The sequence below is a fragment of the Mesoplodon densirostris genome, chromosome 8 (assembly GCF_025265405.1).
Source record: "Mesoplodon densirostris isolate mMesDen1 chromosome 8, mMesDen1 primary haplotype, whole genome shotgun sequence".
Lineage (NCBI taxonomy): Eukaryota > Metazoa > Chordata > Mammalia > Artiodactyla > Ziphiidae > Mesoplodon > Mesoplodon densirostris.
In genome coordinates, this window is record NC_082668.1 from 30,340,870 (window position 1) to 30,356,142 (window position 15,273).

The following is a 15,273-nucleotide window of genomic DNA, read 5'->3' on the forward strand; positions in this document are numbered from 1 at the left end:
GGTATTTTGGGGGCGGGGTGGAGAGGATGAATCAGGCGTCTATATGATAGTTTGTTGACAAAACTATATTAATTTAATGTCATGTTATAAAAATGCCAACAAAAGAAGACAACTTTCTTTTTTTTTTTTTTTTTTTTTTTTTTTCGGTACACGGGCTTCTCACTGTTGTAGCCTCTCCCGTTGCGGAGCACAGGCTCCAGACATGCAGGCCCAGCAGCCATGGCTCACGGGCCCAGCCGCTCCGTGGAATGTGGGATCTTCCCAGACCGGGGCACGAACCCGTGTCCCCTGCATCAGCAGGCAGACTCTCAATCACTGTGCCACCAGAGAAACCCAAAAGAAGACAACTTTATACTCACTCAATAGCTCAGACACCTCCTGTGTATTTTAGGATGCTCATTCTCCACCTGAATAATACTTTCTTTGCTCACCTACTAGTGATGTAAGTCACACTTCCATTTTAATTGGCAGATACCGCTGTCTGAAGTGTCTCAACTTTGACATCTGTCAGGTGTGTTTCTTATCTGGTCTTCAGAGCAAGTCCCACCAGAAGTCTCATCCTGTGATTGAGAACTGCATCCAGGTAACATCTAATGCCATGTACCAAACTATTCATGAATCTTATCAGTGAAAGCTACAGCAATTAAAAAACTTTCCCTCCTGGAAAATCACAGGTTCTGCTCCTTTCATACATATAATATTTAAGACTAAGGAAGTGGCAAGCTCAACCTTAAATATCTCTCAGTATACATATACTTTCTTTACACTGTAGATTTTAATAAACCTTTTGGGGATAAGAAAAGGCCAGAGTCTAATCTGAAGCCATTGACTCCTACTGTGTACTAGAAAATATCTGAGCAGTAAGAGGGGAGAGGCATTGGAAATGGATACAGATTAAAAAGAAAAAGCCCTGGTTTGGTAAAATGATGCATCAAGGCCTCTAGTTGCTAGTACATTTCAGGAATTTTCTTTTTTAACATGTCTTTTCCTGAGCACTAAAATTCAAGTAATTTTTTCCTTAGGAAAAACAAAAGAGAAAGATTTCTATCTCAGTTTTGACTGGAAAAGTGTAAAACTAAGACTTCATAGCTGACTTTCAAAATTTTTTTAAAGAAAATTATAATACTCAGCAAGAGAATTCAGCTCTTGCTAAGAAGAAAGAGAAATAGGATAATTTTAAAGCAGAGAGCATTTCAATTTTTCCAGAAAGAACACTCTCTTTTCATCACTGAGTATGAATCAGTTTCTCCATGCAGATGGCCTCATCCCCAAATTTCACAATAGTGAAAAATATTGATTAATTACCTTTACTGAGGACAGTTCTCCCCTCATTCTCTCTTTACCATGAATGGTCCACAAAAGTCATGTGCCTCAATCTTGTCAAATAATTTTCAATGGATATTGCTTTACTAAATTTTATTAACCCAGATCCTCAGATTATTGGCCTATGATCCTCTTGTTTCTAAAGTCTGGGGAGAAATAGGGCTTATCGATATTACACTGACACCATGTGGTCATTTTGTTATTACACTTTATATTTCAAGGGTTGGATATTTTTAATTAAAGGACTCGTTGCTTTGTTTCCTTTTGCCTTACATGTGGGGTGGACTTCAGGTGGTCTGAGAATCCACTGATATTTTATACAAGACTAAATGTATGAGGATTTTTCTGGAAATAAAATCTCAGAGGAATCCTCCAAATTAGTAACCACAGGCTTAGTCCTCTTTCATACCTCCTTCTAGCTTTAACATTCCCCAATCCTGGGTTGCTCTAAGGAAGAGGAGTTTTTGCAGAAGTTGGGGAGTATTTAATTTGGAAACATATACTATATGTATGTGTATAGAGAGAGGATGTGAAGAAATTCAGGGAGTAAGGAAGTAAGATGATTTTTCTGTGGACATCACGATAAGTGAAATAATTTCAGAAACTTCCATGGCTGCCAATCCACCCAAGTAAGGAAAGAAGACCACTTTAAGACTGATCTGACACAATTTGTTCTGTTGGTCATTCCAGCAGATGTCAGCAAAAGACAATACAAAACTCTTCCTCAGGACCCTCAGAAACAACCTGCTCCAAGGGCGCTGTAGGAGGAAAGAAGCTGCGAGAAGGCAGTGGCTGCTGGACCAGGTGAATCCAAGAGATGTGGTTAACCAGGCACAGGCCAGGTGAGTGTCTCCAAGTGACTGTCGTGCAGATTGGCAGCCCAGAGCCTGGGTACTGGGTTATGCAGCCAGCAAGCAGGGGAGGGGTAAAGATGCTGTTCCCCTCTAGAAGCGACCTTTAATTTTAAAGTAGAACACGAGACAAAAATACCTTTAAGTGGCCCATCCAATCATTTAGAGTTATCCCAACTAAAGACCTCAGACAGACACAGGAGATTTTTAATATTAGAGTATTTGAATAACTTTCTCCAACATCTTTCTTTTTTTGTTGGGTTACTTTTGAAAGCCTAATTCAGAATTAATACTTATTTTTTTAAAAAGGAAAAGAAAGACACATTCCATTACTCACAGGTGAGTGCTATTCACATTTCAGTGTTACCAGATCAGGAATTATGCTGCAGACACAACTTTTCATCCTTTTCTCCATTTACATTAAATGGAGAGCATTTTCCCTGTCATTAGCTTCCAAAATGTCATTTCAATGACCTCACTCTTATCCTTATAAGGAAGTTCCATAATTCACAAGTAATCCCTTAACATTTTGGTTATTTCCCAATTTTGTCCCCCACCAAAATTCTGTAGTCAATATCCCTACACACGCATTTTCTTATATTTTATTAAGATAAATTCTCTCAAGTAAAACCATTGCATCAAAAGTTGTGAATTTTGTTAATCCTCAAAATTCAGAATGCCAAACTATGCTAGAGAGGGTCATCTCAAAGGATATCCCAGCACCACTGGTATCTGAGATCGCCCATCCCATACCTGAGCACCAGCCTAAAGATGACTTTTTAAAAGTCTTCATGACCTTAACTAGTGAAGTAACTACTTCTTTATAATTTAACATTTCAGAAGATAAAGGAGAGAGGTACTGTTTCCATGGGCTTATGATCATCAGACTTCTGGGAGAAAAAAACCCAGAATAATTCATGCACTCTTATTTTATCTACCAGAAGTATAAGAATAGATCACTTTAATCAAATTGGTATTCATTTATTAATTTCTTTTGTAATTCTCTAAACTTTTCTCAGACATCTACCAGCATATTTCCATCTCGATCCCAGACCCTATTTCTGTGGTCATTTTGTCACTTTTTACAGTTTGGTATAATTTAATGTATTTTTACAGCTCTTTAAAGGGAAAAAATACATGTTGACTTCGCATTAGATGCCATGCCTTATACCTGTACCACATTTTCCTAGCAGGTGGTTAGCAATGTATTCTTTTTTTTTTTTTTTTTAATTTTTGGCTGCATTGGGTCTTTGTTGCTGCGCGTGGGCTATTCTCTAATTGCAGCGAGCGGGGGCTACTCTTCGGTGCACAGGCTTCTTAGAGCGGTGGCTTCTCTTGTTGCAGAGCACGGGCTCTAGGCGCGCCAGCTTCAGTAGTTGTAGCAAGTGGGCTCAGTAGTTGTGGCTCGCGGGCTCTAGAGCACAGGCTCAGTAGTTGTGGCACACAGGCTTAGTTGCTCCACGGCATGTGGGATCTTCCCGGACCAGGGCTCGAACCCATGTCCCCTGCATTGTCAGGCAGATTCTTAACTACTGTGCCACCAGGGAAGCCCCAATGTATTCTTGAAGTTAGAGATTTTGGATATCATCTTGATGTATAGCTTTAATAGAGTACCAATAATTTAAATTTAAAAATAGAAACAAAGATATCAGATGCCAATTCATCTGTCTTCTTCAAGCCGTTTATTTCACCTTTCCCTGACAGAATGACAGTAAACTAGGACAAGTAATCAGCTGGATTTATTGAATACTTGAGATCTTGTCTAAATTCCTCCATTCTCATAGTTAGAACACAAAGATCCATGCTCTTATGTGCATTTCTTTTGGCCACAGAAGCCTGACTTACCTTTTACAAATTCAAAATATGATGACATTCCTCACGCACTCATTTTTCCCAAACTTCTGTGCCTTAAACCCTTCCATTAGCTCCCCACTGTTTTTAAGCTAAAATCTAAAAGTTGTAAGATGACTTAGAAAACGCCTGCAGGTTTGAGCTACCCTGGGAACCTCTCCAGTGTCACCTCCCCACCAACCTCTGTGCTCCAGCCCTGATTCCTCCCTCCTCCTCATAAGACTAAGCCAGATCCCCCCACTCTTAAGACGTAAACCTTTACTTTAAAGAATTCATATTCCTAGACCATTTCTCTGTATGACTTGACGCCTGCCTCCTAAATACTTGCAAAAGTTCTGCTCAAATGTCATCTCATCCTTAAGGCCTCTCCTGACCACCCATTTATCATTTTAGCCCCTGTCCCCACTCTGGCACTCCCAATCTTCCTCCCTTGCTTTATTTTTCTTCAAAGCACTTCATCAGCATCTGTCGTTATACAAATTTCACTTTTACTTTTAATTTTTTTTCAATAATGTAAGCTCCATCGGGGGAGGAAACTTTTATTGTTTCCAGTTGTATTTCCAGAATCTGTAAAAATATCTGAATGTGGTAAATGCTCAATAAGTGTTTGTTGAATGACTGATGGACCGAGTAATAAAATGGATGGATACATGATGGAGGAATTAATGGATTGATTGATAAAGTGGGTTTTTTAGAATGGGGTATGAAAGTGTCTCAAGGAGTAATTACCCAGTGTTGGAAGACGTAAGTGAAGTTTGAACCTGGGACAGAGAGACACAGAAGTCTTTTTCTCAGCCAACTCTGTGTGTGGCCTTGGGGACTGCTTCTAAGACTTGGTTTCTTCACCTGATAATAGGGATAACCTGTCCTTCCTATTCCCAGAGTAATATTTGTGGAGACAAGATGAGGAAAGGGAATTGCAAGTCCTACGCAAAGCTAAACATTCTTTAAATGTTGGTGTGTTATATTCTGTTCACCAGAGTACAATTGAGTTGTTCACCAAAGTAAAATTCTAATGTAATAATTTCCACTTTAGCCTAGCTACTAATGAATTCAAAAATTCTGATTAGTGACTGGTCAAGGAGAAATTAAAGTGGAATATTACTATTTTACATTGTGATAATAGGCAAAATCATATCCTTGCTATCTATTAAGTTGGCACATTGGTACTGACCATCTTCTAAGAGATTCATGGTTATTGCCAAGTGGTAATATTGAATTCATTCATTGATTCAGCAAACATTCTTCAGCCTAATAAGCCTCCTTCCTTTTAATGTGGATTCCATGAAATAGTTTACACTGATAATATTTTCACTTACAAAAACATAACTGAAATCCAGGTACCAAATATCACCACTATTATTATATATTTTGGGACATTCTTACAAATATACTAAAAAAGAATATAAAAACTGAAAAAGAACACAAAATTACTTCCATTTACAGCTAATATGATTGTGAATCCCCAAGAAACCACGAGTAACTCTAGCAAAAACTAGTAGAATTAATTGGTTTTGAGTGGTGGAAAATAAAATATGCATGCACAAATAGCTCTTCACTATATCAGCAATATCTGGCCAGAAATTTTATAAAAATCCCATTTACAATACTTGTAAAATTATTTTTAAAAGAAACTAGAAAAAAACTTAACAAAAAAGATACAAAACCCATATAAGGAAAGCTGTAATATTTGATTGAATATACAGAAAACAAGACCTGAGCAAAAGGGAGAAACATACCAAATTCCTAAAAGAGAAGACACTAACATAACAATGTACGCGATTCAAAAGTTAACCTTAAGGGCTTCCCTGGTGGCGCAGTGGTTGAGAGTCCGCCTGTCGATGCAGGGGACACGGGTTCGTGCCCCGGTCCTGGAAGATCCCACATGCCGCAGAGCGGCTGGGCCCGTGAGCCATGGCCGCTGAGCTTGTGTGTCTGGAGCCTGTGCTCCGGAACGGGAGAGGCCACAACAGTGAGAGGTCCCCGTACCGAAAAAAAAAAAAAAAAGAACCTTAAAATCAGTACTCGCGATGCTTCTTTGGTCATTTGCAGACATGCACAGAGTGGCAAAAAAATGTGAGTTGCCTGATGCACAGCTGAGGTAGAACTGAGTGATACCCTGCCTTCTGGTTTCTGCCCTTATAGTATAAACACATGTCCTTTACACAGTCTATCTTGTGCCATGTTTTTCACATTTTTGTGCTTTTTGTTGGTGATTTCACTGTTGCAAATAGCCTCCAAACGTGGTGCTGAAGTGCTGGCTAGCGTTCCTAGGCGCGAGAAGGCTATGATATGTCTTAACAAAAAAATACGTGTATGAAATAAGCTTCGTTCAGACACGAGTTACATGGGTTCAATGTTAATGAATCAACAGTAAACATTAAACAGTATACATATATCTTTAAATAGAAACACATGGGGGTGGGGGATGGGATGAATTGGGAGATTGAGATTGACATATATACACTAATATGTATAAAATAGATAACTAATAAAAAAAAGAAAAGAAACACATGAAAAACAAGGTTATATATTGATAGGTTGATGAAAATCTTCTGACCAGAGACTTCCAAGATCCTAACCCTGTGTTTTTTCCCAGGAGCCATCGTTCAGTTTCCACTAGTTCATTGTTCACGTGACTTCAAAGAGCATAACTACCATGGATAATAAGAATGAAGTGCATTTAAATTAAATGCATTTCCAAATAGAATCATGATGTTTTTTAAATAAGATAAAATAATTTTGAAGACATGTTGAAAGAATAAAGGTACAAGAATATTTAAAATTGTGGAAATAAAAAATAGTGAGAGGGGCAGGACAGGAGTAAAGACGCAGACATAGAGAATGGACTTGAGAACATGGGGAGGGAGAAGGGTAAGCTGGGACGAAGTGAGAGTGACATGGACATATATACACTACCAAATGTAAAATAGATAGCTAGTGGGAAGCAGCCACATAGCACAGGGAGATCAGCTTGGTGCTTTGTGACCACCTAGAGGGGTGGGATAGGGAAGGTGGGAGGGAGGGGATATGGGGATATATGTATACATATAGCTGATTCATTTTGTTATACAGCAGAAACTAACACACTATTGTAAAGCAATTATACTCCAATAAAGATGTTAAAAAAAATAGTGAGAAGGGTTGTTCTTCAACAGACGTTAAAACTTACTCTAGAGCCACCATGACCAAATAATATAGTATAAATCAGAAATGGGTATATTGATCTGAGGACAAGAATACGAAATTTGATTAATGATCCAAGCATAAATGAGAGCCTAACATATGAGAAAGGTGGTATTTCAGTTCAGTGGAAAAAGATGCATAACTGTCTATCCATCAGGTATCCATTGTTTTGCCCCATAAACGAAAATAAATTCCAAATTGACTGAACTTTAAATGTAAAAATAGTTTAAAATAAAAATATTTTAAAAATTTAGGAAACCTGGGGTTGGAGGAGACCTTTCTAAGCAAGACAACAAAATAAGGAATCATGAAGTAATAGATACACACATATATAGGATGACATGTGAATGTAGACATTTTCTCATGGTAAATGATATTATAAACAAAATCAAAAATAAGTCTCAGACTTGGAAAAATATTTTCACTAAGAGGATAAACTATGCTATGGAAAGGTCCCTACAAATTGATAGGAAAAACTGAAAAAGAAGAAGAAGGAGAAAGAGAAGATGAAGAAGAGGAAGAGGAAAAGAAGGAAGAGGAGGGGGGAGAGGGAAGAGGAGAGGGAAACAGAAATAAGGAAGAAGAAAATGAGGAAGAGGGGAGCGAGGGTGAGGAGGGAAATACTCCAAATATATAAATAGGCAATCACAGCAGAGGAATTCCACATGGCCATTAAACACACAAAAATATGCTCATCTTAACTAGTGGTTAGACAAATGCCAATTAAAGGAACAATGAGATCTTATCACTTTCTTTATCAGAATGGTAAAAAGTAAATGAATAACGTCCAGTGCTGGTGGACATGGAAGAAATTAGGTGCTCTTGACATTTGGTTGAAGTACAAATGGCTATAGACTTTTCAGAAAATAATCTGAAAAATAATTCAATCAATAAATCTTTAGTGAACACTCTTCTAGGCACTTGGGATATATCAGGGAACAGAAGAGATGAAGATCTCATGGAGTTTTTCATTCTACTGGGGAAACTAGACAATTAAAAATAGGCATATACATGAATTATAATAATATATTAGGAGCCAAAAGTACTAAAGTAAAGGAAAGAAAGAAGAGCCAGGTAAGAGAGAGCAAGACTTAGAGGGAGTATTGGTAGCAAATTTAAATTGATTTGGCCCTTGATCCATTTTTGGAACTCTGTCCTATAGGAATAAGAGCACTACTACATAGAAAATAAGATAAACATTGTAGCATTGGAGGGTGGGTCACTAAACAAACAAACTGAAGATCCACTGGTAGAAAAAATGGTCGATTATATATGATACAACATACAAGAGAACATAGTGAATCTACTTAAGGACAGATTTTAGCACCTATCTACTATACTAGAGGGCATTCATCATCATACATTAAGAGAAAAAGGCAAGTGGCAGAATCATGTGTATGGAATGATGCCATTTTTGTTTCAAAAACAAATTCAATATGTATTTTGCTGTTTGTAAGCATCTGTATGAATGCAGAAAATGGTGTTGAACAACCCCAAGGTGTTAAAATGATTTGAGACGGGGTAAGAATAGAGTGTGTTACTCAGAAGCTGTGTGACGAAGAAGTCATGGGTTACGCTTTTTTCTACCCCAAAGTGCCCACTCCTTAAACACATAATTAAAGTGTACCAGAGTAATCGCTTCTTCCCTTATACTCTCATTGCATCCTGTAGAAATAATCGACCTATGTCAGAAATGATTGTGTATTTGTCTGTTCATTACATGTAAAGTCTCTGTGAGCAGGGAGTTCTCTGCTTCTTTTAAAAGAAGTCTTTTTATCTGCAATAACTCAAGATGGTAAGATGCTTCAAATAGTTTTTGAATAAGGGAACGAAATTAAATGGAATTATATAAAATGGAATATGCCTGACCTTAAACTAGTCTACTCTATTCTACGCTCTTTTAGATATGACATAATAAACACACATCTGCACTTAGAACCCCTAGTATGTGACCTGGACAAGATGACCTGGGGGATTTTCTGTAGTCATCGCTGAACTTCTCTGCATTCTCATTTCTAGATTATCAAGAAGGAGGCAAATAGAATTTTTGTTCCTATTATTGGCTATTTAGCTCTATATCAACTAAGTAGTTGGCAAAGAGCACAGAGGAAAAAGTTGAACTACTTTATTGCTATTTTTGGATATTAAATTGAATAGCTGATTTGACATTTTCTAAAAAGACTGTCCTCAATGTCATACCTGATCATTAAAAATTATTACAACCTCTCATAAAATTCTACTTTTATAACAGGCTCTCCATTCAGTACAATAGATCTGAAGCACCAAAGTATGTAAGTCCAACTAGACCAGTAGAAACAGCAGCCACAGAGGCCTTCAAACAAATACCTCAAAGAGTATCTCTGGCTCAACAAACCAACGGCAGTAGCACACATCGTCAGGTGAGTCCGAAGGGGAAAAGAACACTTAAGGTACAATTACTGGATAAAGTTTAGCTTTGAGGGGACTCTTCCCAAGTCTGCATCCTAAAGGGAAGCTGTATTCAACTTTGATATTTTTAAATTACTCCAGTGTCCATAGATATTAAGTCCCTGCCCGAAACTTCTAAATGTAGCTTACTTACAGACAAGGCTTTCTTCTGCCCACAATACCTTAACTTGACTATTCAGTATCTAAGATTCGATGTAATTAAAAAGTAGGGGAAAAGGGAAAATTAGTTCATCCGTACATAAAGAAAATGTTCAGGAATTTTCAAAGGGAAGAGATGAGAGAGGAAAGTGAAAGAAACATAAGAGGGAAGAAACTTAAAAAAAAAATCCCAGTGAAATTTTTTTCATCAAAGGAATTAGAAATGCTTCTTTTTTTTTTTTAAGCGTACAGTCTGCAACTCCTTTATCATGTTTTCAACCAGTTGTTGACTTTCCCTCCCATGTGCAACTCCACTTGTAGGTGTCCCTTCATCACTGTAATCAGTACAGTTAGATCCTAAGGGAGGTCTTCAAAATATGATCATCTGTGATGTTTTTCAATCATCAAAGAGAAATTAGAGTTCTCATATTGCAGTTGTTCCTGGTAGAAGTGTGAAGAGGAGAGTGTCTTGTGACCACCCAGGAATGAGAAGCCTGTGCGCTGCCTCTGGGTGAGGTTTTTCAGGTCTGTGTGCGTTTTCATCAGCAGCTCATGCAGCTGCACCACTCAGACACCCCTCACTGCACATCCAAGAATGCCTCTGGCTGGAGTGCTGGGCAGAGAGCAGGAGTTACATGTGCGGGGACAAATGAAGAGCTGCTCCATTTCCTGCTTTGAATAAAAGAAGAAAAAAAGCCATTTTCACAATGCGGCAGTTTGTTTCACTTTAACATTGCTTTGTTCTGAGGCAAGAAGTTTAAAAGAGGTTTTGCTTTCCCTCCTTTATTTCACTTTCTTTTTACTCCCTGTCACCTCTTTCTCATTTTTAAAGTTGCTACAGCCTATCTTTTGTATGTAATACATTTCTTTCTTTGATTAAAAAGAAAGACATTTTAAATTATACAAATAAGACCTGAATCTGTTTGCCTTAAAGTTAAAATATTACAGATAAGGGTAAAGTCCTTTTCAGCCATAATTCCCACCCCACATCTGGTCCCGAGTTTTCCAGAGGTAATCTCTTTGGGGTATATCTTTGCAGACCTTATACTATGCATCCAAATATTCAAATATTCATACGTGTGTGTGCCCAAAGAGGGCAAATTATTAGTATCTATTAAACTTAAAACCTGGGAACCTTGCCCATGTATGCACAAGGAGGCATGTACCACTTTGTTCATTGCAACATTGCTTATAATTCTGAAAAGTTGAAAACAGCCTAGTGTCCTTCCATTGCAAATGACTAAATAAACCATGGTATCTATTCTCTGGATATACCATGGTAGGTCCATATGTGCTAACCTGAAATGCTTCTCAGTTGCATAACGATATGTACCATATGATAACATTGATATCAATGATGTAAAGCTCACTGATTCAAAGTGATCTACGCTAGGCATGTAGAAACTGAATATTTGAATGAAGAGGCAGACAGGCACCGGTCCCTCAGAAGGGCCACAAAGAGCATGTAACAACCAGAGAATGTGACTTCAAGTCTATAGCTCACTTTTTCTCCCTTCCCTACTCTCTTCCTCTTGTAGGCTGTTCCTATGGAAGAATGTTCTCAAGATGGCCAGTGCCTCTTCAGATCATTTGTAGGGAAGAGAAAAGGCCACAGAGTATAGCCACGGCTGCTTATAAATGTAGAGTAATGAAATCCAACCTCCCATTCAGATGAGTGGGTGCCATGGGCTGGTACATGGTGCCCCAGGAACCTGGGCAAGGCTGGGTCAGGTCAGGACTTGCTCTTGGGGTGCAATTCAGGAACCAGACTGTGATTTGAGACATAAGGTTTGGTGAGAAAATCCTAGATGAGAACTGAGCTGATCATTATCAACTCAAAGAGACTTGGTGAACACAAAGAGTAGTGATGAGTCCCAGTCCACAAGCAATGGAAAGATAAGAAACTCTCAGTAGAAGGTGGAAGGTAGAAGTGAAAGATTTCTTGAGCCAAGAGAAATAAAATAACCCAACTGCTTTTTGCAGATGCCTTTAGAGAAGGAGACGTTCTGAGCAGCAGCCTACCTCGGGCAAAAGACTACTGTGACTTATTTTTAAAACCTAAAAATCTTGTTCATGTTTACGTATCTTTAAGAAAAGTGTCTCGTAAAAATAAGATGGTGTGACTGCACTTTGAGCATATGAACACCAGTCACTTTTTGAAAAAGAATTTTTTTTGAAATATCATTATCATGTTATTATGAATTTTTAGGAATATGGGTTAAATTCAACCCCAAAACTTATTTTCTCTATTTCTCGCTTCTCTAGACCATAGTCAGCATTAAGAATGAACTGTGGAGGACTCACGAATCCATTAATGCTCTCCATAGGGACAGAAGGTAGGAACCACGTGTGGACAAATACTAACAGCAGAGACACATCAATAGCGTTTTGCTTCGCTTTTAGAGGAAGAAATTCTACAAAGTTTTTACAGTGCTCTTTTTTTCTCTTTAATTTGGAAGACATTCCTTAAACAGAGAAATGCTATGATTCCAGTATGAAGGTAAAAGGGGGCTTTGACTCTATCTGAGTAGTTAAGTATAACTAAAACCACCCAGATAATTACATTAAGTCTGGGGTTTTGGTTGAGTGATTTTATTCCTTGAAATTTGGTTAAGCATTTTCAGTGAAGTAGTGTGTGTGTCTTATGGCTTCTAAAATAAATCAGTACATTTCTCCAACAGTATCTAACTTTCTCAAAGGTTTACTAGGCTGGCTGGAAACTGTCTACCATATTATTGTGTCTCAAAGCACTAATTATTCCTTTTAAAAAATGATTTATTTATTTGGCTGTGCCGGCTGTTAGTTGCAGCAAGCGGGATCTTTAGTTGTGGTATGCAGGATCTTTTAGTTGCAACATGCAGGATCTAGTTCCCTGACCAGTGATCGAACCCAGGCCCCCTGCATTGGGAGTGCAGAGTCTTAACCGCTGGACCACCAGGGAAGTCCCAGGACTAATCATCCCTTGAGTTCCTGTATCATGTTGTCATTCCTTTAGAAGACAAAATTCCTGGCTCCTCAATAAGAAGGTCCCCCTGAGGGAAGACCTTTGTTTGCAGGCACAATGCTTGGTATCTAGTAGATGCTCAATAAATTAATGAGTAAATATATATTAATAAATATGTATTAAAATAAAAATAGGTCATCAATAAATTTATTGAGCATCTAATATATAATGTGCATGTATGTATATATATATATATATATATATATATATATATATATATATATATATGATGAGATGTGCTTCATAATGCAAAGGTATGAAAGATAATGAACATTTTAAAATTCTGTGATAACTCATGAAAAGAAGCTTAATCACACTTTTAAAGTAATTTAATAATCATTTAAATGTTAAAAACAATTTTGATCTTTTTCATGGTATAAGAAAAATAAATTAGAAATAAAATTAAGGGAAATAGTATAGGAATAAAATGGCAATTTTGAAACTTAAAATTTAGAAATAAAAAGGAAATTTTGAAATTTAATTCTTTAAAACTTAATTCTTAAAATAATTACCTCAAACAATTATTTTAAACTAGATGATTCCCTTTTGTATAATTCATACCCACTATATACACCATTGGTCTCCTAGTAAGGTATTTATCAACACAAAGAATACCAGTGTGAGCCTGATTAGTGAGTAAAATCTATGTGAAGGCTTTATCCTTGTTCCTGTCTGCCCCATTATTTTTATCAGTGATTTGGATAAAATAATAGAGAGCATGTGTGTGACATGATACCAAAAGGCATAGATAATAAGCTAAATGACAGTCTTGAATCACTACGATATCAGAGTCTAGAATAGTGGGACAATTAATAAAGACCAAATTTTAAAAGATTAAATGCAAATTCTACAATTATAAGCCCAGGTTCACAACAAATAGCGTGGAAAGACCTGAGATATACAGTCAACTGTAAGTTCAGTAACAGCCCACAATTTGTCACTGATGATTTAAAAAGCAATGCAGTCTCAGACTACATTACAAGAAAGAGTATCATTCAATTATTAGTTATCTATTTATTACTCTATGCTAGGTGCTGATCAAGAAAAGTAATGTTCCACTGCTCTGTGCGTGATTAACTCGCCTGGTGAATTAACTTGCCTTTGTGTTGTATTTGAAGACCTAATACATGGGAGATTCAAGCTCCTTAGCTCCAGGAAGCAGAACTGCATACAAAGATATAAAAGTTTGGAAAGACAGATTTCAGATCATTTGAAAGGAATTATTTCTCAAATAATCTAAGCTTTTTTGTTAACAGTGGATATTTACCTTGAAAGTATGGGGCTCCCAGTTGCTGGAAATATTGGCATTGGGTAAATCATGTTCACTGGAGACTCTCCGAGGATTTCTCCATTAAAACAAACAAACAAACAAAAAACAGAGTAGAAAAGAGGTGCACTTCTGATAGGGCTTTCCCTACTTTCACCTGGATTGTGGAAGGATGGGAACACATGTCTTCTAGATGTTCAAACATGGTGGATGGGCCAGAAAGGAGGAAGGGGATGTGGGTGATAGACAGCATGGGAGAAAGATAAACTGATGTCACTACTGGTCATAACAAGCTGTTTCTTTGTTGTCTGCTATATAAAATCCCTGGGCTTCAGCCTTTCTGAAAAGTCCATCATAAAGAAGTACTTGAAACTCCAATTACAATCAAGGATTTTAGAATCAGACTCCTCTTTCACCTGAGTGACTGCCTGGAAGTTTGAGGGCCATCTTTTAGAGATGCCCGCTTTGGATAGGAGCCCCAGCTAAATTCCAAGACCTCTCCAAGATCTGTGGCAATTAAGAATTTCAAAGGCTCTAACACTGAGAAATGTTGTTGCATTTCCTACCAGGGAGCCCATTTCTACAACTTCCACAAATATGACAACAGCACTGGTCAAAGAATAAGACTGTACTTTAGAAAGCCAATTTTCACTGTATACATACACTGTAACAGGAACTATTTTAGGCCCGGGCCTAGGGATATGGCAAGAAGCAAAACAGAAAAAAAATTGCCAGAATAAAGAGACAATAAACAATTAGTAATAGAGTAAGTAAGATATAAGTAAAATAACAAGTAAAACAGGTAGCATGTCATATAAAGTGGCTGTGCAGAAGTCTGAAGGCTCGAGACTAAGTCAAAATCTAAGATCGCATCATGTTCTGTAGCAAGTAGACATGGCAAAAATCCATGGAGACAAGGAGATGGGAAGGACCAGGGGAGGAGATGGTGGGTGATGGAGGCGAGGCTGGGAGTTCTGGTTTGCAGTTTCAAGTAGAGCAGTGAGGGAGAGCCTCACTGAGAGTATGATGGTGACCAAAGACTTAAAAATGAGGGGATGAGCTGAGCAAGAACCTGGGGGAAGGAGGCACTGGGGGCCAAAAGAGCCAACTCTGAGGGGAGAACATGCCCAGTGTGTTCAGAGTTGCCAGAAGCTCTGTGTGGCTGAAGGACAGACAGTGAGTAACAGAAAGCAGAGATGAGGTCA

The 15,273-nt window shown here is 37.8% G+C and overlaps 1 protein-coding gene across 1 annotated transcript in view; it reads left to right on the top strand.

Annotated features, from left to right (window-relative positions):
* The window catches only part of DYTN (dystrotelin), a 50,274-nt gene that overhangs the window by 24,029 nt on the left and 10,972 nt on the right, over positions 1–15,273 (top strand). The window contains exons 8-9 of the mRNA XM_060105777.1: positions 472–583; positions 2,017–2,165. Coding sequence (XP_059961760.1) covers positions 472–583; positions 2,017–2,165 — 261 coding nt within the window. The remainder of the gene's footprint in view (positions 1–471; positions 584–2,016; positions 2,166–15,273) is intronic.